Source organism: Nicotiana sylvestris, chromosome 2 (genome assembly GCF_000393655.2).
Source record: "Nicotiana sylvestris chromosome 2, ASM39365v2, whole genome shotgun sequence".
NCBI classification, from domain to species: Eukaryota; Viridiplantae; Streptophyta; class Magnoliopsida; order Solanales; family Solanaceae; genus Nicotiana; species Nicotiana sylvestris.
Window position 1 is genome coordinate 116,740,978 of NC_091058.1, and position 24,056 is coordinate 116,765,033.

At 38.7% G+C, this 24,056-nt stretch overlaps 1 protein-coding gene across 1 annotated transcript in view; it reads left to right on the plus strand.

Annotated features, from left to right (window-relative positions):
* Positions 1–369: 369 nt before the first annotated feature.
* The window catches only part of LOC104237139 (uncharacterized), a 57,718-nt gene continuing 34,031 nt past the window's right edge, over positions 370–24,056 (plus strand). Inside the window, exons 1-12 of the mRNA XM_009791226.2 lie at positions 370–908; positions 1,114–1,207; positions 1,706–3,906; positions 4,467–4,581; positions 6,221–7,030; positions 7,186–7,444; positions 8,297–8,808; positions 14,477–14,603; positions 14,682–14,806; positions 21,016–21,683; positions 21,808–21,925; positions 22,022–22,138. Coding sequence (XP_009789528.1) covers positions 628–908; positions 1,114–1,207; positions 1,706–3,906; positions 4,467–4,581; positions 6,221–7,030; positions 7,186–7,444; positions 8,297–8,808; positions 14,477–14,603; positions 14,682–14,806; positions 21,016–21,683; positions 21,808–21,925; positions 22,022–22,138 — 5,427 coding nt within the window. The 5' untranslated portion in view covers positions 370–627. The remainder of the gene's footprint in view (positions 909–1,113; positions 1,208–1,705; positions 3,907–4,466; positions 4,582–6,220; positions 7,031–7,185; positions 7,445–8,296; positions 8,809–14,476; positions 14,604–14,681; positions 14,807–21,015; positions 21,684–21,807; positions 21,926–22,021; positions 22,139–24,056) is intronic.

The window sequence follows — 24,056 nt, forward strand, 5'->3', positions numbered from 1 at the left end:
ATCAAGAAAAGGAAAGAAGAAAGGGAGTAATGAAAATGTGATTCACATGTGTGGGAGATTCTCAATTATCACTAGAATATAAATCTATAGCAGCAAATATCAAATGTACGTAGTACTTTTGTTCCTCATCCCACTTAAGGAATATAAAAAATGAGCTAATAATTTGCATTTGATTGATTGTTTCCTAGTAGTGGAGTTAAAATTTATATTAGGAAGTTAAAATATAAAGAAGTAAATTTAAAAAAAAAATCAAGGGCATAAATAAATAAAATTTTATCTAGCTAATTTTTGAGGAATATGTGGCTACTCCACTGTTGTTTCCTCTGGCACTAGACAGACAAAGTGACACCGTATCGCTTGAGTTAAGCTTCACTCCAAGTGTAATTATCGGGTCGCCCAGGTCCAGGCTTACATAAACGGTCCAAAGTTCCGCCTCGTATTTTTCTGTTCTCAACCGCCAAAAAACAAGCAAGAGAGCCTCTAGTTATTCTCAATGCCTAATTGCTATTGATATCATTGTTGCATTATAGAGTCAAAGAAGATCAAATTGGACCGCGATTTCCAGTTTATCAATGGTGAACTGCCTTAACTTGTGTAAATCAATCGGATAAAAAGAGGATACGGACAATGTTTTTCAACGATTTGATTCAACGGAGACTTGTGTCTCTGTTACAGCCATGGTTAAGAGACGAAGTTGAATTGGATGTTCAGCTAGGGTTTCTTCATTCTCACGCCAAGTTAGAGAACCTTAGCTTTAACACGTCTGCACTCAACGAGTTGCTGGATGATCCTACTCGCTTGTGTTTCAAAGAAGTCACTGTCCAACAGTTGAGCCTTCATGCATCCAACTGGTCAGCACCTGCATTCGATTTCCAAATCCATGGCCTTAACATCGTCTTATCAGTCGGGTAAGTTCACTCCGCTCACCTCTTAGCTAACACACACGCACACATGTTATATATAGTTTAAACTTTTTTAAATGTACATGTAATACTAAGTTTGCACGCATTTTCATGGAAGTTAGTTAGTGCAGTGGAATTCAGCATTTACTGCCTTTTATGGGTTCATGCTACTTGTATACTTGTTACTTAGTTTTTTGTTTCCTACTTCAAGAGAAGAGGAGGAGGATGGTGTTAGGTGGAAGCCGAAGCCCAGAGATTCGTCCATTGAGGAGCGGAAAAAGATTCTAGCCGAGCTTGATTCTGAGGTACTTACTTGGCTACTTGTTTGATTATCTGGTTGGCAAAACTGATTTTATGGGATAACAGTAGATAATTCCTGGCTACTTGAAACAAGGAATGACCAGTGGAAGGGACATAGGTTGAAGTAGGAGTGAAGACAAAAACTTGGAAGACAATTCCTTCATGTCTTGATCTAAAAAAGTAATTTTCATGTATATTCTGGAAAGTGTATTCAGAGATATACCGTAGACTTTTTGAGGGGAAAACAGAACATATATCTTTTGTTAAGTATAAGTGTTTCCAACATTTAAAATTTCAGAGTAAGATGATTGTTGTAAAGATCTAAATTTTTCTGGACTTCACAGACTCCTTATGTACAAACATAGAGGAGATAAGTCCACTTTTATACTCCCATTACTTTCTTGGTGCTGTTGTTTTGTGGATAAAAGTACCGTACAATTTCTTTTTCATGTGTCTGATCTCTGACCTCTGAATTTAGTTTCTTTGACGTTGATATATTCCAGGGTAGTGCTTTGCACAATGCCATGAAGACTATTTCTGAAATTACTCCAGGAAGTTGGACCACTAATTTATTTGATTGGATACTACAACATTGTCGGTTGCAAGTGCATGATGCTCATGTTATTGTGCAGTCAACTTTATCAAATGATATATGGTCACTATCGTTTGAGATGAAGGAACTTGGTGTACAATGTAAACTCATTAAGGGGTGTCTCCTAACTGGACTGGTTAGTTCAATTTTTCTACCTTCTGGAGAGAACTCCTTTGATCTCAATGTTCAACATGTTGAGATCAATTTGAGGAGAAGAAGTTACTTTAGCTGCATTTTGCCTTCAACTGATTTGCTAGCTTCTGCGAAAGTGAAATATCTTCAGTTCAGAGAATTGAACTTTTATGCTGATTCATTAAATTTTTCTTTATCTCCGGAAGATATTACCATCCTATTTGTACTTTTTTCATTGTGGTCGAAAGAATCCAAGCGTGCCAGAACTGGTAAGCAACTATGGGAAATAGCAGCAACAAAAATTTGTTCTTTGACTTCAACTCCAAAGTTTGCATTCCATAAAATTGCTAGTACCGTGTGCTTATGGTTGCGCTATATACATGCTTATGAGAAAATGCTTTTACTGGTTGGATATCCGGTTGATTGTGTGATAAGGAAATCCACTACTGCTATTGTTCAGAGCAAAGCATATTCAAGAACTTTTAAGCAACAGTGGGAGGTTATTTCTCAAATTGAGAAAGGACTACCTGTTGAGGCCATTGTGCAGGCACGACGAATACTCCGTGGTAGAGCAGCATCATCTGATCAACAGTCAAAGGATGGTGGTCACGAATCTAGGATGAGCAGGATTTGTTGGAAAATTTGTCAGTCACTTTCCCTTATATGGATTGTCATTAGCAGTGTACTCCATTCTGTTAAATGCTTTTTCCTCTTGAAGAAACTGCTGGTCAGGAACCGAGATATCTGTCAAAAACTTGGCGCCATAAATGAAGATTCCATCCTAGGAAGTCACATTTGCTTATATGTCAAGGAATTTTCCATTTTAATTTCACCAGATATTGAAGTTTATCCATCCTTTAGTAGGAAGCTGCTATCAGATGTTGGACTTTCATACCCTGGTTTAGTCAGATTCTGTCTCTCCATTGATTTCTTCTGCTTAAGGCACTCTGAAGATGTCTCTGAACAGTATTTTTCCTTTGCATGTGGATCGTTGAAGGTTGTCTCTTCTTATCTTACGGAAGATAAGACCAATAAGTTCAATAATAACTTCAAAGGACGTCGGAGAAAAAATGTTCACAATCTGCAACCTACTTTATGGGGGGAGCCTAACCAACTTCTCCACTCCACTGAAAGTGGTGGGGCTAATCCTCCTCATGGTACTGATGGAGATTTTGTACATAGCCCGAAATCTCTTATAGAACAAGCATGCCTGAATTGGAGAAAATATTCATCAAGGTTTGGAGAAAATGAGATCCAGAACATGGAGGATCCTTTTATTCTTTGTGAGATTAAGAGCTTTTTGACTGATCAAAGCCTCAAGAACCTTACTGCTGGATACACTACTTGTTGCATGGTAATGGGGACGTTGAATTTGGTTCTGGATTATTTAGTAATAGTGTCAATTACAGTTATTTGCAGACAGATAAGTGCGATACCTTGGACTACTAGCCACATGGGCAGCACTGTCGTAGAGGGAGTTTCTGGATTAGTTGAGGATCCGCCAGTTGCAGATTGGAATAGCAATTACAAACCATTTTCTTCTGGAATTAAGGTTATGGTGCCTAGGCTTCTTCCTGAGAAACATATGCAAATAGCGGTACACATTGCTGGTCCACGAATCAACCTGACATTGAGAAAGGAGGATTTTCATGGTGCGGATCTGTATCTTAAGCTTGAGAATGACGTACGCCTTTCTTTTGATGCTGACGACATTGAACTGGGCGTCTCACCAAGTTTGGAGTCTGATTTGACTTCCTCAAGTGGAGATACTGCAGTTTTTGATGCAAAACCGTTGAAGGACCTTCAGCAGATGGATATTGCTAAATCAAATGGTGAAGTTAATAGCAGTCGAGGGTGCACTTCACTTTGTGCCTACATGAAACTTAAAGGTCTGAAAGTTTCCCTCGACAAGTTATGGGATAATCAGGGTGGCCAAATTGTCGTGTTAAATCCTTTAACTATCCAACTGTTATCTTTGAGGTATTTGTTCCGATCTCGTGCTTCTCTTTTCTCCGTCTTCAAGCATGTGCATGTTATACTTGAGTCTGCAAGCAATTAAGTATCCTCGGTTAGAACAAAAAATCACATGGTAATTTAGTACATGAATAATTTTTCAACACCTTTGCTCATTCTGATTGAGATATCCATCGTTGTCTTAAGAAACTCTGAGCTATGACCCTTAGATGTGTGCCGAAGAAATGAGTGGGGTTGTTGCAGTTGTTCTCTATCAGTCTGTAAACAGCAAAACATCCATCAGAAAACATGCAACAAGGGAAGTTTTTGTTATTTTTGTCGTCTACTATACTGTTGTGTTCTTACTACATGGAGTCCACTTTTGTTTTCAAACTCGTAAAAACTGTACTTTCATGTTAAAGTCCCAATCTGTTACTTGTCTTACCTTTGTTTGCTTCTTTACAACACTGACGACTGTCACAATAGAAATTTCCTTCAGTTTTTTTTTGTCAGAGGAATTTCCTGGATATGTCTGAAATTATGTGGACTAAAGCTAAAGTTAATGTACTTGAACAATGTTTTGGCAGGAAGGATCTGCATTCTTTGGGCTCAATAGATATTGCTTTCTCTGTAGCATTACATTGCATGAGTACTGGATTGACGACTCTGGTATTTATGGATGAATGTGCAGTTCTGCTAAAGGTGATGCTCTTCTCTTGGTGCCTTGTAGTTGCTATGCTGGGTGGTTTTCTCTTTTATCATATGACTGAAACATTTTTAATCTTCTGTGTTAGTTGAGACGTTCACCTTATTCTACTGTGTACTTCTTTAATCCTTATTTTTGCTCTCTTGCTACTCTGGCAGTCTTTAAGATTGTGTTTGTGGTACTTATATCTTTTAACTGACCTTCAACATACAATCCGAACTTGGAATTGTAGTCCTTCTGTGCCATCTCCACTTTTGTGAGGTAGCTTCTAGGGGTGGCCATGTGGTCTTTATGTTACCAACCTTCTACGTAGTAATCATTGAACCTGGTGATAAATTTGTTATAAACTCCTCCTCAAATTGAAATTCAAGTCTTCCCTTGTCATCCAAACTGTTAGATTAATTGAAATAGGAAAGACTATGTTCCTTCGCCGTTTTCTCCAATATGGTATTGGATACTATCCCCCTGGCACTGAAGATGTTGTTCCATCCTTCTGAGTCATTTTGTGGTTCATTTATCAAGAAATACAGGAAGCCAGAGCATAGAAACACTGGCACTTCAGCCTGAGATTGACGTCTAGCTAGTTGTTGCAAAGACCAACACATTGACAAGGGATGCGTCCTAAAAGAATGGTGCCTCTCTGAGCTAGTCTTTTTTCTAAAATTTTGCTGTCATTGCAATCCCATTCTTCCAATTGTGAACAAGTGACAACTCAAGGTTCACTTTAGGTCCTTCTAGCTGTCCTGTTTCTCGACTCCTGCTGCCATAACAAGTTCATTCTTCTAGTTATGAACAAGAGAACTCAAGACTCATCTTTGGCCTGCTAAGTGCTAACAACAGAGGCTTGACAAACAGCCTCCTTAACCAGAATCAGTTTTGCCTCCAGCATAACCATGTTGGTGCTTCAGACCTTGTTTAAAGCTCCACTGCTGTAGGATCTAGAGAGTGTGTCTTTGGGACCGCTAACCTCCCTGATCTGTTTGTGACTTGGAGATTTGGAGCTAGTAGTTCCGTGGTTGGTCGGTTTTAGGACCTTGTGTTGCCTAAACTGCTATCTTGTTTTGTCAATTTATAACATAGGCCAGTCTTATCATGGCTTCAAATCCTTTTGGGCATATATCCATATCATGTCCTGTTCCTCGGAGTAGCTTCTCATGCATTCAGATAACCGTAGCCCGTATATTCTCCTTACCCACACCTCGTGTGATCTTACTACTATAGTTACTCCAGTTTCATTTCAAACAATGGACACTTTCACATTCTAAGATACCCAAGTGTTCTTTACTCCTTAATACTCCCTTGCTCTTTCCAACCATAGTACTCCAAATATGAAGGGAGATATTTCCTTCTTTAAGCTGCTATCTCATTTGTGTGCTGACCTGGATTGCCTCATAAATTCCTCAAACAGGTCTTTCATTCTCTGTTTATGTAACAACGCAACCGTTGTTCACAGTTCTACTATGAGAATTTATGATACTTCCATTGACAAGTTGACTTGACCCATCGTGCAGATCACTGCAACAAGTGACTTTCAGTGCTCATTAGAATTGCATAAGCTATCCTTCTGTAATAAAAAGGTGCATGGACATGGAGTTTATACAGACGTTTTTGACTTTGGAATTTCTATTATGGCAGGTAATTTCTAGTTTGCTGTGTACAGTTGTTCAGGTTTTCAATACGACCAGTTTAGGTCGTGGCCAAAGTTATGAAGACTTATTAAGGCGAGAGTCTGCTGACTCTGAAAGTGAAAGAGCACTCAAAAATAGAATCACACTAGTAGCTTCAGTTCTTACTGATACTACATTCAATGTCAGTACGACATGTGAACTTAGATCAGTGAATATGATCCTTTACGACTCCAGGAAAGGATATATTTCACATGATAATGTGGCAGATGCTAATACTATAGCTGACAGGAAGTCGACAGTGCAACCAGTCCGTGGTTATGGAGTTAATGTATCTCTTGCACATTCATATATCAGGTTCTCTTTTGAAGAGGAAAAAGCCGAAGTTCTCATTGGTTTTTCTGAGTTTGAATCTGATATATTCCGATATCCGAATGAGATTGTAGATACTTCTGATCAAGTTAAACCACAGTTGATTTGGTCTCTCAATTCCTTATATCAAGCTTCATTGTCTCATTGTAAAATTAGTTTAAGTTTGAGAACCTTAGGGGACAATATTATGCAGGCCAGTCAGAGAAATGTAGTGGATGGTTCTGATTCCTCCAGACATGTTGCTTCAATGTCCTTGAATCATTCACCTTCATTGGTAAATGATGTCAATCCTTCTTTTGATTGGTTAACTATAAGAATTTCTTTAGGTGAAGTGTACCTAGCCAGATGTGCAGTAAAGAACTTATTGCTTCGAGGCAACGAACTAAAGACGCTTGAAGCATCTGTTTCTGTTGGTGGACAATTTCAGACAATCTCCTGTCAGTCACAGGTTTCTATTCTGTTCTTGCAGCTTCAGATTAATGTCTGCCTATGCATTAACTTCTGCATCCATTTTGCTAAATCCTAATTTGGATATAAGTTGTTTATTCATAGTTTGGGAAAATCTTATGATTTCTAAGGTTTAAACGGACACCAATTCAACAGGGGGGTTCTATCATTGTTGAGATAGCTTCTTTGGTGACAATGGTTGAATGCTATGCATTCTACTGTAATCAGTTGGAAGGCCTTTGGCAAGCTGTGACAGAACATCTAGTTATTCAGAATGATGAGGATACTAGTCTACTGAGGAGTTCTTCCAACCAACAGTTGGAGCAACATAAACTAGTTAATTGGAACCAGGTGGAAGCATTTGCCATGAATATTTCACAGGTTTCTCTGGCATTGGTGGATGGAGATAAATCTGGTATCATCTTTTTCTTTTGCTTCACTTGTTATCAATTAACAGCAGGGCTCTGAAGTAGTTCTCTCATGCAGATATAAAGTATAAACATATATTTTTTGGTCTCATCTTATTTTTAGAGTTACTGCCCCCTTGCCATTTTAGTGCACCCAAGGTTGAGGAGGCTTTGATACATATCAAGTTATTAGGAGTATTAAGAAGCTATATAAGATTATATTGCTCTAAGAGCAGCAGGTTTCAATTTGAGTTTATTTGCCATATTTGGAATTCTTCAAAATCTTGAATAACATACAGTGTTATAAAAGGTGAGAGCAAAAAAATGCTGAGGCCTGTTGGGATGTTAACGCTGGTGCGCACGGGTCTTACCCCCACTGATTAGCTAGTGTTCTTGACTTTTGTTGCTATCCATGGAGCTTTTGGCATAATAGGTTTCATCTTAGGTCAATCGAGCTTGCTCGATCTGGTCATTTAAGGCCTTTTAATGCAACTGACAACGTTCAAGAGAAAAGGCACAAAAGTTAAAAAAAATGTAATTAAAGAATAATAAATTTAAATACAAGAAACAATTATATGGACAAAGAAATTGGAAAAAATATATGATTAGGTGAAATAATTATTGCTTAACACTGTACTCGTCAAAATGGAGCCTATGAATGACGACACAAATGCCTTAGCATCTTCCTGCCCTGTTTGAAGTGCTGCCTACACAAGGCAAAATGATTAGCATGTTTTTGCATCTAGCTTCAGCGGTTAAGTGCTAATTCTGGCTAATATTTTGGTATGTTGAAATGAACAGTTTGTTTTAAACAATGTAAAAAGAAGCACAATTTCAAAAATGAATTTACTGCCTTGTAGGTGAATTTCAGAAGCTTCGGCTTGAAGGTAACGGCAACCTTAAGCTTGAACTACCAAGGAAATTCTCATTTGGCATAACGAACTTGTCAATTCTTTCTCAGTTACTCCATATATCTACTGAACAACAAAGCCTAGACACAAGAACTCCTTTCCCTTCTTCTTCCATATCTGATGATCAATCTTCCATTATTGTACATGATGACACGTTAATGGCTCCCAATCATTTGGGTGAAGCTAATTCTATCATGAATGAAGCAAGTAGCTCAAGCCCCCCAGAACTAGGAAATCAATATCATGCAGATGGTTCAAGTAAACCTTGCAGGGGTGGTTCAAATTCTCAAATTTCACTTGCTACTCCTCAGAATTATATTTTAAAAGACTTAAATATTATTCTGGTGGCTGAGCAGCCTCTCAAAAGCAGCGGGAGTATTCCTTTGCAGTCAAATGACTTTTGGGTTGGCAGTGGTTCTATATCTGGTTTCGACATGACTCTCTCTCTACGTGAGATACAGGTGAGGAGAAATGCCTTATTTGTCTTTTTCCACTTTCTGTGAATAATATGTTCTGTAGTTATTTTCCCAGACTAAATTATATAGCAATAATGAACATTGTGCATTGCATAAGGTCTCAGCTTAGCACGGTGCAATATAATTATATCGGCAAGGATAATTAGCTTGTGAGTAGTGTAGCTTCTGTAGACACGTGTAAAAGGTGGTTCTTTTGATTTAAACTTCAGAGCTATCCTTGTGGTTGCAAGCGCGCCGCTGCCGCTCTCTATACATACTCCTAATCAAAATTCATTTAAACCCCAGAATCATCATTTAAATAATTTTGTTAATAATGGATAGAGGGGCGGGCCCATAATCCACCGAGTTTCGAACAATGCACCATTGTCCCTCCGGGGTTTCACTTGTAATGCTCGTCTTGCTCCATTTGTTATTGTTAGATATAGATATGTAGTTGTTCCACATTGGAATAGGTGTAGTATGCCCTTTGTATAGAGTAGCTATAAATTAGCACATCTTGTATTGCATTAGACACACAATATCAATATATTTTATTTTCTCCCGTGCCTTCTCACATGGTATCAGAGCAATCGTGAGAGGTTTATCGCTGTGCATAAATTCCAGCGACTCCGGGAAGGAAAATCAGTTGACCGGAAGCCTTTTTCCGGCAGGTCTGCCGCAAGTAAAAAAAAAGCCACTTTTCGTCAGTGTTGTGCAAAAACCAATACCACCACGAAGTAGATCGGGCTCTGGCGACCAACCCATAAAAAAATCTTCGTCAGAATACCCTCCACGCGCCGTCGGAAGAAAATTTTCCGGCGAAGGTCCGACGTCGAGTGGGCCACCTTCCGGCCATTTTTTGGCGACGACTCTTCAGGATAAATTGTTCCCCTTGCAATTCCGAGCCTACCCATCCAGGTTACACCAAATTCCGACAACTTTTATATTTTTTCTGCGTGAATAGTGATTTCAAAAGTGGACTTCCGGCCATTTTTTGAAAACGTTTCTTCAGAACAGTTGGGTCGTCTGGTAATTCAGATCCTACCCCTACTGTTTTTATTTCATTCCGACCACTTTGAATTTTTCCGGCAGCTACAGTACTGTTCCGACTGCTACAGTAATTTTCCTACAGCTACAGTATTTCCTTATTCTGTTTCACTATTTTTTACTCTGTTTCAGTGGATTACATTTGATTATTTCTCTAATTTGGTAATAATTTGCAACGATGTCTTTGGGAATTGATGCTTTTAGGTCTAAAAACATGAGCTCTGGAAGCTCTAGTGTTATGATTACTTCGGAACCTTTAATGGGAGGTTCAAACTACTTAGCTTGGGCTTTATCTGTCGAGTTGTGGTGTAAAGGTCAAGGTGTTCAAGATCATCTAATTAAACAGTCTAGCGAAGGAGATGAAAAGACAATAACATTTTGGGCAAAGATTGATGCTCAATTATGTAGCATCTTGTGGCGTTCTATTGATTCCAAGTTGATGCCTTTGTTTCGTCCATTCCAGACATGTTATTTGGTTTGGGCAAAGGCTCGTACCTTATACACTAATGACATATCTCGCTTCTATGATGTGATATCACGGATGACAAACTTAAAGAAGCAAGAATTAGATATGTCTACTTACTTGGGTCAAGTACAACAGTCATGGAGGAATTTGAGACATTCATGCCAGTTTCTGCTAGTGTGGCAAAACAACAAGAGCAGCGACAAAAGATGTTTCTAGTTCTTACACTCGCTGGACTTCCTAATGATCTTGATTCAGTGCGAGACCAGATTTTGGCTAGTTCGACTGTTCCCACAGTTGATGAATTATTCTCTCAATTACTCCGCCTTGCTGCAGCACCAAGTCACCCAGTGATCTCATCACAAATACTTGATTCCTCTGTTCTCGCATCGCAGACAGTGGATGTTCGGGCTTCTCAAACCATGGAGAACAGAGGAGGACGAGGTCGTTTTGGGAGATCTACACCCAAGTGTTCTTATTGTCACAAACTTGGACACACTCGTGAAATGTGCTATTCCTTACATGGTCGTCCATCCAAAAATGCTTACGTTGCTCAGACCGAGACTACAAGTAACCAAGGTTTTTCTCTATCTAAAGAAGAATATAATGAGCTCCTTCAGTATCGAGCAAGTAAGCAGACATCTCCACAAGTAGCCTCAGTTGCCCAGCCTGATACTCCTGTTGCTGGTAATTCTTTTGCTTGTGTTTCCCAGTCTAGTACTCTTGGACCATGGGTCATGGACTCAGTCGCTTCTGATCACATCTTTGGTAATAATTCACTTTTGTCGAATATTGTATATTCACAGTCTCTTCCCACTATTACTTTAGCCAATGGATGTCAAACTAAGGCACAAGGAGTTGGACAAGCTAATCCATTGTCTTCTATCACCCTAGATTCCGTTCTTTATGTCCCTGGTTGTCCTTTTAGTCTTGCATATGTTAGTCGTTTGACTCGTGCCCTCCATTGTGGTATATATTTTATTGATGATTCTTTGCAGGACCGCAGTACGGGACAGACAATTGGTACAGGACGTGAATCAGAAGGCCTTTACTACCTTAATTCACTAAGTCCTTTCACAACATGTCTAGTTACCGATCCACGGGACCTAATCCACTGTCGTTTGGGACATCTAAGTTTATCCAAACTTCAGAAGATGGTGCGTAGTTTATCCAGTTTGTCTAGATTAGATTGTGAGTCGTGTCAACTTGGGAAACATACCCGAGCTTCCTTTCCGCGTAGTGTTGAGAGTCATGCAGAGTCTGTTTTCTCGTTGGTTCATTGTGATATATGGGGTCCTAGTAGAGTTAGTTCAACCTTGGGATTTCGTTATTTTGTTAGTTTCATTGATGATTACTCAAGATGTACTTGGCTTTTCTTAATGAAAGATCGTTCTAAGTTATTCTCTATATTCCAGAGTTTTTGTGCTGAAATAAAAAATTAGTTTGGTGTCTCTATTCGCATTTTTCGCAGTGATAATGCCTTAGAATATGTATCTTCTCAGTTTTAGCAGTTTATGACTTCTCATGGAATTATTCATTAGACATCTTGTCCTTATACCCCTCAGCAAAATAGGGTTGTAGAGAGAAAGAATATGCACCTTATTGAGACTGCTCGCACACTTCTAATTGAATCTCGTGTTCCGTTGCGTTTTTGGGGCGATGCAGTTCTCACAGCTTGTTATTTGATTAATAGGATGCCTTCATCTCCCATCAAGGATCAGATTCCGCATTCAGTATTGTTTCCCCAGTCAGCCTTATACCCTCTTCCACCTCGTGTTTTTGGGAGCACATGTTTTGTTCATAACTTAGCCCCTCGTGCTCTCAAGTGTGTCTTCCTTGGCTATTCTCGTGTTCAGAAAGGATATCATTGTTATTCACCTGATCTTCGTAGGTACCTTATGTTAGCTGGCGTCACATTTTTTGAGTCTAAACCTTTCTTTGCTTCTGCTGACCACCATGATATATCTGAGGTTTTACCTATACCGACCTTTGAGGAGTTTCCTATAGCTCCTCCTCCACCATCGAACACAGAGGTTTCACCCATACTAACCATTGAGGAGTCTAGTGTTGTTCCTCCTAGTTCCCCAGTCACAGGAACACCACTTTTGACTTATCATCGTCGTCTGCGCCCTACATTAGGCCCAACTTGTTCTCGTCCTGCACCTGACCCTGCTCCTACTGCGGACCCTGCTCCTAGTACACCGATTGCACTTCGAAAAGTTATACGGACCACACTTAACCCTAATCCTCATTATGTTGGTTTGAGTTATCATCGTCTGTCATCTCCCTATTATGCTTTTATATCTTCTTTGTCCTCGGTTTCCATCCCTAAGTCTACAGGTGAAGCGTTATCTCATTTAGGATGGCGACAGACTATGAGTGACGAGATGTCTGCTTTACATACAAGTGGTACTTGGGAGCTTGTTCCTCTTCCTTCAGGTAAATCTACTGTTGGTTGTCGTTGGGTTTATGCAGTCAAAGTTGGTCCCGATGGCCAGATTGATCGACTTAAGGCCCGTCTTGTTGCCAAAGGATATACTCAGATATTTGGGCTCGATTACAGTGATACATTCTCTCCTGTGGCTAAAGTGGCATCAGTCCGCCTTTTTCTATCCATGGCTGCGGTTCGTCATTGGCCCCTCTATCAGCTGGACATTAAGAATGCCTTTCTTCACGGTGATCTTGAGGATGAGGTTTATATGGAGCAACCACCTGGTTTTGTTGCTGAGGGGGAGTCTCGTGGCCTTGTATGTCGCTTGCATCGGTCACTTTATGGTCTTAAACAGTCTCCTCGAGCCTGGTTTGGTAAGTTCAACACGGTTATCCCGGAGTTTGGCATGACTCGTAGTGAAGCTGATCACTCTGTGTTTTATCGACACTCTGCTTCGAGTCTATGTATTTATCTGGTAGTCTATGTTGATGATATTGTTATTACTGGCAATGATCCGGATGGTATTACTAATCTGAAGAAGCATCTCTTCCAGCATTTTCAAACTAAGGATCTAGGCAGATTGAAGTACTTTCTAGGTATTGAGGTTGCTCAATCTAGCTCAAGTATTGTTATTTCTCAAAGGAAATATGCTTTAGACATTCTTGAGGAGACAGGGATGATAGGTTGCAGACCTGTTGATACTCTGATGGATCCGAATTCTAAACTTCTGCCAGGACAGGGGAGCCGCTTAGCGATCCTGCAAGCTATAGGCGGCTGGTTGGTAAATTAAATTATCTCACAGTGACTAGACCCGACATTTCTTATCCTGTGAGTGTTGTAAGTCAGTTTATGAATTCTCCCTGTGATAGTCATTGGGATGCAGTCGTCCGCATTATCCGGTATATAAAATTGGCTCCAGGCAAAGGATTACTATTTGAGGATCGAGGTCATGAGCAGATCGTTGGGTATTCAGATGCTGATTGGGCAGGATCACCTTCTGATAGACGTTCTACATCTGGATATTGTGTTTTAGTAGGAGGAAATTTGGTGTCCTGGAAAAGCAAGAAACAAAATGTAGTTGCTCGGTCTAGTGCAGAAGCAGAATATCGAGCAATGGCTATGGCAACATGTGAACTAGTCTGGACCAAACAATTGCTCAAGGAGTTGAAATTTGGTGAAATCAGTTAGATGGAACTTATGTGCGATAATCAAGCTGCCCTTCATATTGCATTAAATCCGGTGTTTCATGAGAGAACTAAACACATTGAGATTGATTGTCACTTCGTAAGAGAGAAGATATTTTCAGGAGATATTACTACGAAGTTTGTGAGGTCGAATGATCAACTTGCAGATATTTTCACCAAGTCCCTCACCGGTCCTTGCATTGGTTATATATGTAACAAGCTCGGTATATATGATTTGTATGCTCCGGCTTGAGGGGGAGTGTTAGATTTGTCCCACATTGGAATAAGTGTAGTATGCCCTTTGTATAGAGTAGCTATAAATTAGCACATCTTGTATTGCATTAGACACACAATATCAATATATCATATTTTCTCCCGTGCCTTCTCACAGTTATGATAAAGTAATTATTTCTGAGCTGTAAATACTTTCAGTTGGTAGTAAAATATCTTAATTACCAAAAAAAGTAATAATTTCTTTTATGTAATGGGGAAACCCCAACATACAAGTTGTATACAAACATTTGCTCTAACTTTCTTTTGTTAAATCAGATTATAATTTTTGCTGGGGAATCTTTATCAGCCATATTTAGCATAGAAGCAACCAAAAGCATAGAGCAAACACATCAGAAGAACAGCGGAGAATCTTCTGGATGTCTGGAGGAAATGGTTCCTGATGGTAACGTTCTTTCAGCCCAGGCTGCAGAAACCATCTTTTATTATGAACATATTAACATTATTAGTGTCTTGCTTGCAGGAACAATTGTTTCTATCAAAGATGTCGACCAACATATGTATGTTGCAGTTGATAGGGCAGAAAGTGGCTACAATTTAGTTGGTGCGATCCACTATTCGCTTGTGGGAGAGAGGGCTTTGTTCAGGGTATGTTCAGCTTTGATTCATTATGTGTGCCTTGCCATATTGAAGGGACTAGAGCTTTGTGAGGTGTTTAGTTGAATCTCCAAAAGCATTTATGGTATTTGGGTTAGTTTTTCCAGACTAATCCCTTCTGGATCTTTTTCTGCTGCAGCTAAAAGCTTTTCTTACACTATAATATATTTCTCTATATCTTACAGAAATTTATTTTTCTTTGAAGATGTCAATAAAGCTATTGTTGCTTAATCCAGTCCAAAGGATTCTTCCACTGATGTTTTAGTCACTTATGCCTCTATCTCTAATCTCTTTTCCTTGTAGATACCCACTTAGCATATAATGGCCTTGGACGACCCTGCATTCTAATATTTTTCCATTGCTTCACCTTTATAGCTTCAGTTCTCTATAGCTGTCTCCTCCGTTACTCTCTCTTATCTCAATAATGCAGATCATCTGCTTATGGCTGTTCATGTACACACATTTGATACCTAAATCTTTACAGTTTTACCGATAAAAAAGACTGTAGTACTCTTGTAGATTTTGAGAAGAAGAAAAGGTTTCTTGTATATTTTCTGTGTATGTTTACATCTCATGAGAAAGAGAATTTATACAAAGCTCCTAATGCCAATTAAGGAAATAAAAGAAATATATACAATCAATCCAGCTATCAAATCAAATCAAATCAAATCCGAATAAAATCAGATCTCCTAAATATAATCAAATCTCCTGAAATCATGCTAATCAACACTCCTAAATCATATCTCCTTGAATCATGCTAATCAACACTCCCTCTCAAGTTGGTCCAAAGATGTCTCACATGCCCAACTTGCAACTCAAAGTATGGAAAGTTCGCTTGTTGAGACCTTTGGTAAATACATCAGCTAGTTGTTTTTCCGATGGCATATGAAACAAACTCAAGACACCAGTTGTAACTTTTTCTTTGATGGAGTATCGACCAATTTCCACATGCTTTGTTCGGTCATGCTGAACTGGATTATGAGCTATACCGATGGCAGCCTTATTGTCACAGTATAAGGAAAGTTTTCCTTTTCCATACAGTCTCAATTCCTGTAGTAGCTTTTGTAGCCAAAGCAGTTCGCAAACACCCTGTGCCATAGCTCTATAATCTGCTTCCGCACTTGATCTAGCAACTACACTTTGCTTCTTGCTTCTCCAAGTGACCAAGTTTCCTCCTACGAGTGTACAATAACAGATGTTGATCTTCTCTCATCTAGAGATCCAGCCCAATCCGCGTCTGTAAAGGCTTCTATTTGGAGGTGATCATGTTTTGGAGAAAAGTAGACCTTTCCCTGGAGTAGACTTCAGATACCGCAAAATGTGAAAGACGGCTTGCATATGAGGATCTTGGGGATCGTGCATGAACTGACTCACCAGGCTAACTGAATAGGCTATGTTTGGTCTAGTGTGGGAGAGATAAATGAGTCTTCCAACCAGCCTCTGATATCTCTCCTTATTAATTGATTCTCCAACTCCGCTTTGTAACTTGTGATTGCTTTCAATGGGCGATTCTGCGGGTCTGCAACCTGTCATACCGGTTTCTTTCAAGAAATCCAGAATATACCTTCTTTGAGAAATAAAGATTCCTCCTTTGGATCTAGCAATCTCAATTCCCTAAGAAGTACTGCAATTTTCCTGGATTTTTGATCTCAAATTCATGTGCCAACAACTTCTTCAATCGAGATCTCTTCTTTGTCATCTCCTATCATTACTATATTATCATACTATGTTATCAACATAAACTATGAGAAGAGTGAGTTTACCTGTTTGATGTCTTATGAAGAGGGTGTGATCAGTACTGCTTTGTTGGTAACCGAAGGAGATCATTGCTTTGCTGAATCTATCAAACCAAGCTCTGGGGGATTGCTTCAGTCCGTATAAGGCTTTCTTCAATCTGCATACCTTTCCTTGACTCTGTGCAATATCAAATCCATACCTTTCCTTGACTCTGTGCAGTATCAAATCTAGGAGGAATCTCCATATACACCTCTTCTTGTAAGTCTCCATAAAAAAATGCATTCTTCACATCAAACTGTTGCAAGTTCCAATCAAGATTAGCTGCACAAGATAAAAGAATTCTAACAGTGTTCATCTTAGCAACATGGGCAAATGTCTCTTGATATTCCACTCCATAAGTCTGAGTGAATCCCTTAGCCACCAATCTTGTTTTGAATCTTTCAATTGAGCCATCAGCTTTGTGCTTTACAGTGAAGACCCATTTGCAGCCAACCAACTTCTTGTCTGGTGGTGAAGTGACAAGTTCCCAAGTCTCATTTTTTGACAAGGCCTTCATTTCTTCAATCATAGCTTGCTTCCATTTAGGATCTGTAAAAGCTTCCCTCCAATTTTAGGGAATGGACACAGAAGAAATAGACAAGGCAAAGGCTCTATCGAAGACAAAGAATTGTAGAAGACAAAATTAAATAAAGGGTGTTTGGTGGTGCAAGATCTGACTCCTTTTTTGTGAGCAATAGGTTCATCTACCTCATTAGAAAATGTTGATAACTCACCAGTAGAAGAAGTTTCAGCTTCGGTAGATTGCATGATGGCTTCTTCTACTCTATTTTTCCTTGAGTAAGTTTTCAAATCAGGTCTATCCCTGAATTAGTTGAAGGAATATTTGCATCTACAACCGAAGAAGCATCAACAATGTTAGCGTAATAATTATATAAAGTTTGTAAATGTGTGTGTAGCTCAGAAATACAAGTGTCAATATCAGGAGTTTCAGTTGGTCCAATATCCATATTAGTATATAAAGCTCTAATTAATTGGCGACACTTTATCATTTTGACAGTAGGGTTTAAAATAGCACCAATTAGGTAAATATGGGGAATTGGGTGGAAATATTTTTTAAACTTATCTAGCATAGATTCAACTGCAGAAGCATATCCTTCTTTCTTCTTCAAATTATGTTGTAAAAGAAAAATTTCAGCAATATGAACTAAACCATTTGCAATAGTAGGATAATAAGCTCCAGAAAACTCAAGTGTAGCCACATACAATTTTTGTAAAAATTGTACAACATCATGAATGACATCCCAAGTTCTAGATGTTAACAAACGGCTAGGATCGGTACAATGAGAATTAGCAACTTCAGTTATAGGCATTCTATATTTATAACAACATCTTAAGAATAAATAAGTATAATTCCACCTAGTAATTATTTCTTCAGGCATGAGTCTTGGTTTGAGTCCATAGTGTACACATTTTTCCTTAGATGCATTTAATCTAGCACTTCTATTATTTCCTTGAATTACACCAACAGCTCTCCTAACTAAAGTAATTTCATCTCTAAATAATTCAAGGCCACTCTTCACAATCAAGTTATAAATATAACATGCACATCTAACATGAAATAATGGGTGTAGATGCAATTTTAATATTGTAATAACAGCATTGTTGTTAGAAGCATTATCAAATGACATACACAAAACTTTTTCTGCAAGATTATAAAATATAACAACTTCATGGATAGTATTACTTATAAATGCACCAGTATGACTTTGATCTTCATCATATTTAAAAACAATAATACGTTTTTGCATACAAAAATTATCATCTATCCAATGACATGTAACAGTCAAATAATCATTTCCATTTACAGCACGACCAATATCAGAAGTAAGAGAAACTTTACAAGGAAGATTTACGAACAAATAACGTATATATGTCTGATATTGTCCAAAAAGCCTAAAGATATCAGCTCTACAAGTACTTTAGGAATACCTTTAAACATAGGGTTATAAATTCTTTGAATATAAGTAACAAAATACGGTGAAGAAGCAAAACTAAAAGGTAAACAACCTAAAACAATCATTTTAGCTAATTCTTCCCGATCCTTCTTAATATCGTATTTACCAAATAACCCCCCGTACTCGGGTTAAGTTTTTGTTGCCCAGATTCCTCATCTACTCCCCAATCAAGAGAGGGTTTCTCTTCCATATGCCTACGAAGTTGACCCGTTCCCCCTCCCTTACCGGGCTCATGTTTATAAACTTAACTACAAATTTTACATTTTAAATACTTTTTTTGATCTTCTAGTCTTTCAAAAAACATCCAACACTTACTTCTTAATCGTCGATTCTTTTTAATAGGGAGAGGAGGCCTACTTGTTCCACCCCTAACATTTTGAGTTTGACTAGCATTACCAGGTGTAGCTGGTGGTGTTTCAAGATTATCGGGTGATTAAATATCATCTAAATCATCATCTATACCAAAGTTTTCTTGCATTCCCTCATAATCTACATTTAAATTTTCAGGTGAACTTTCAGAAATATGTGTGCATAATCTAAATTTAAATTTTCAGGTGAACTTTCAAAAATATGTGTAAAGCTACTAGAAGAACCAACACCACCTCTTGATCTTTTGGAAGTTTTCTTACTACCACCTCTACTAGTGCACGCTTTTTTGGCTGCTCTAAGTAAATCCATTATGTAAATTAAATTAAGAAATTAAATTAATAATTCTAAATAATAAAATAAGTGTACACCAAATAAGAGAGAGATGGAACGAGTGTACCGGGATTCCGGATGCCGCACTAATTTTGATATCAAAACTCAAACTTCAATTGATAGACCGAAAGCCTGAAACTTGATAGTTGATACTTGATAGTACTTGATACCACACTTCACTTGAATACTTGATAGTTGATATTTGATAATAATAATTTTGTAATGGCTAAACTAAATAATTGATGAAACTTGAAATAATAAATAATTGGGAATTTGAGATTTGAGAATTTAAGAACAATAATATCAAGAGAGAATTGAGACTTGAGAGAAAATTAATGTAGTAAGAGAGTGAATTGTGAGAAAAAATGAAGAAGAGGAACTATTTATAGGTTTTAAAAGGATAAAAATATAAATTTTCAATTATTAGGGGTGGGAGGACTATATTTTTAATGGGGGAGGCCGAAATGGCCATTTTTGCAAAATCTGGCCGTTCCCCAACGGTCATTTCTCAATTTGACCGTTGGCAACGGTCCAAATAATTAAAAATAAAAATAAAAATTCAGCAACGGTAACCGGGCTGTTAACGGGCTGCAGCCCGTTAACGGGTCACGGGCTTAGCGGGTACGGTGCACCGTTAACCAGAACATGTTCGTCCAAAACCCGCCCCCCAACCAACCCATCCCAGCCCGCACAATAAGGAACAGTACCGGGCTGACCCGGGTTGAAGCAGGTTGAAAATGGGTCAGCCCAGCCCGATTAACACCCATATATAGATATACACGCATGTACTGATAAGTGGTTGGCATCCTCAAATAAGTTCAAGAAAAGCTGTGTCACTGTTTTGAAGTTTTGTAGTGAAGAAATGAGTGGTTGGCATCCTCATTTTCCCTTTCACAGAGGGCACACATGTGCATGACCCTTCTTAACACGTTATGTTGTGCTAGAAGTTTTTCTTGTCACCAACCAGCTGACGCAGCTTACGTATCTTACAAGGTGCCTTGCACTTCCAAATCCGTTTCCAATGCCAATTCCTTTGAGAATTGCATCCTCCAGACAAAACTTTGTAGCCAGATTTTACTGAGCAAAGACCATCCTTCTTTCTTTCCAACAAATTCCATAAGAATTATGAGAGAGGAGTTCTTCCCAGAGTTTGAAAGAACTGGTTCATCCTTGCCATTTCCCTGCATTGTCTTCTGAAAGACACTTCTCATCCTGGTTCAGAGACACATTCTGGTGAAAGACTTTTTTTGTTCCCTGCAAAGCTATGAATATCAAGAAGTCCAGTCTATCATGCCCTTTCTCTGTGGGGCCTTTGCTTCATGATTAGACATCCTAACCACTTAAAGATACTATTATGCAATATCAGGTTTCTACTCCCTCCTTTTCTGTAATTACAGAGTTCTGTTTCACCTGTATTGGGGGATACTCATTGACAAACTAAAATTTGAACAGCGAACTGTCCTTGGTATTACAAAGAAGATAGTGGTGAAGGGACAAAATATTTTTGTGGTTCATTGATTCTTTTGCTATGAAGCTTTTGTTGTCTGTATATATTTTAAAATCTTTTTACAATTTGGTCCTTATCCAGTTATCTTTTGCTATGAAGCTTTTCCCTCTGTTATTTTTCTTTATCATTTTTACCTTGACAGCTTTCCCACAACTCTCTTTCGCATATATGTGCATAGCTCATTTTTGGAATACATTTGTTACTTGATGGACGGGGTGCTTTTATTCTTTCTCTATCATCAGGTGAAGTATCACTATATTAGAAGATGGAAGTCACAAGTTCAGTATTTATCCTTCATCTCGTTATATGCCAAAGATGAATCGGGAGAACCATTGCGGTTGAATTGCTGTCGACAATCTGATTTTGTTGACATTTCCAGTTCTAGTGATAGTGCCTGGGCATTTTGGAGGGCGCTTCCATACAAACATGACATCTATGATGGTGATGTTGACTTGGAGACATATCTTCCACAAACTAAAAATATATTTTATCTTGTGAACAAGAAGAATGATTGTGCTTTAGCTTTTGTTAATGGGGTCCTGGAAGTTGTCAGCAATCCTGGACACCCGTTTAAGTTTAAAGTATTTCATGATCCTTCTCCATATGTTGGCAATGTTTTATTGGATGGCATTCTAGAGAAGGAATTTGGAAAAATCATGCTACATGATTCATGTATAAGTGAGGGAAAAGATATTAGTCAGCGAGGAAGTTCTTTTGGTGTAACTGTGTCGGTGGACAAGGTTTCTTTGACCATCGTCCATGAACTTTCGGACTCCAAGGAAAAGTATCCCCTCCTCCAGGGTTCAATTAGTACTACTGAAGTTGTTATACAGATATCGAATGCTAAAGTTCGGGTTATGAGCAGGCTGGAGATTTTGCTGTATTACTTTGACTCCCAGAAAAATATGTGGTGAGTCTCTTTAGTAAAACAATGTAAATTAATGCAAGCTTTCATCTTCTCTTTGATCTTATATTTTAGAACCGATGGTCCCAATATGTTGTAATTTGTGTTACTCACTTGTTTGTGATGCCAGGAGAGAACTCATGCATCCATTAGAAATTGATGTTTTCTACCGCTATAGATTTCAGACCCAGGGATCAGAAAATATTATCCACTGGGTGCCTGGCCATTTCTATGCTAGATTGAAAGAGGTCAGATTAATATCTCTATTTTTCATGTGATTTTCTTTTCTTTTTGTGAATAATCATGTGATTTTCTTTTCTTTGTTGATATTTGTGGCTTGGCAGTTGAGTATGACAATGACTGAGCTTTCTTTGGACATTATTCTCTTTGTCATTGGGGAGTTGAATCTGGCCGGTCCTTACTCTGTAAGGATCTCGACAATTTTGGCCAATTGCTGCAAGGTTCTTCTCTGACATAGCTACTCATGCTTCATACACTCTGTGGCTTTGCAAACTTTATCTTGCTTGAAATGTTTTATATTAGTGAGAAAGCACGGGAGAAAATATTATTGATATTATTCTCATATGTTAAACATGATACAATGAGCCCTATGTATATACATAACATGTCCTACTCCTAATACATATGAGATTAGGGTTATTTACTACTATTTACATAACTATTCTAACACTCCCCCTCAAGCTGGTGCATATAAATCATATGTACCGAGCTTGTTACATATGTAGTTAATACGAGGACCAGTGAGTGACTTGGTGAAAATATCTGCAAGCTGATCATTCGACTTCACAAACTTTGTAGCAATATCTCCCGAGAGTATCTTTTCTCTGACAAAGTGACAGTCAATCTCAATGTGTTTAGTTCTCTCATGGAACACTGGATTTGACGCAATATGAAGAGCAACTTGATTATCACACACAAGTCCCATCTGACTAATCTCACCAAATTTCAACTCCTTGACAGTGTTATCAAAGGCGCGCTTAAGCCCTAAAGCGAGGCTCAAAACACGTTGAGCGCTTCGCCTCTCTTAGCGGGCACTTCAATATTGTCATCAAGGCTTTAAGGCATACTTTTCCTTGCCAATGAGCGTAATCCTGAAGAGGCGATACTAAGCAATTGATATTTTACTTTATTGTAAATTTTCTTCGATTTCTTTGTCCTTATATTTGGTATTGATGCTTATTGATATTAGTTTGGACTACACATACATATTTGTAGTTTTTTTCCATTTGCGCCTTTCTTCATTAAAGCCCACGCTTTATTTGCGCTTTGCGCTTAAAGCCTTAATAGACCTTAGAGCTTTGTTGCGCTTTTCGCCTTTGATAACACGGCTCCTTGAGCAACTGTTTGATCCAAATTAGCTCACATGTCGCCATAGCCATTGCTCGATATTCTGCTTCTGCACTAGATCGAGCAACCACATTCTGTTTTTTGCTCTTCCAATATACCAAATTTCCTCCTACTAAGACACAATTGTCACGCCCCAACTTCGGGAGGCGCGACCAACGCTCAACCGAGTGAACCCAACTGAGCAAGCCTTATCAACCGCTATCTACCTAACTCGATAGGAATAATGAAGCCATGCTTACCTTTATTTAAACTAGGAAAGATAGTACATTCAACATGTTAGTTCATTTTATATCGCAACATTTAAAACATGGTTAAACTTCCAAGGTTCCATACAAGTTATAGTGTAGAAGAAAGCAAGAGTACAAAGTTACAACACGGTCCATTGACCTATCCAATACCCATACATAACCCACACAAACGTCTACGGAGCCTCTAAGGATACAAAAGAGTGTTGCAATACTTGCCGGTAACAAGGCTCCGGCTATACCTTACGCAAATACCAAAATAAGATTTTCGGGAGGAAAAGCGGCATGAGCCACGCAGGGTCCCTAGAGGAAAAACGGGCTCACCAATACAACTGACGGAAAGTGAAGGAGTGCTACTGTCGGTAGACTGGAGTACCTGCTATAGAACCACCTACAATCATAACACGAATGTAGCGGCCCCGACAAAAGAGACGTTGGTATATTTGAATTGTACTGGCACGTATGAACAAACTTTACCCCAAGTAAAATCAAGAAATACACAGGTAACAAACAGTAATAGAATCAACAACACAATGCACATGAAAGGAACAACCAAAGCCAAACAAGTTCCACAATCTCTCCTTTTCCCCTTTCAACATTATTTCATCACATCAATGGTTTCACAACTTTCACATATTTTCATTTCAATAGTGATTTCGATCACTTTTCCACCCTTATTACCTCGGCCACCCTTATTACCTCGGCCACCCTTATCACCACAACCCACACCTTATAACTGCGTGTTGCGGCGCGCAACCCGATCCCA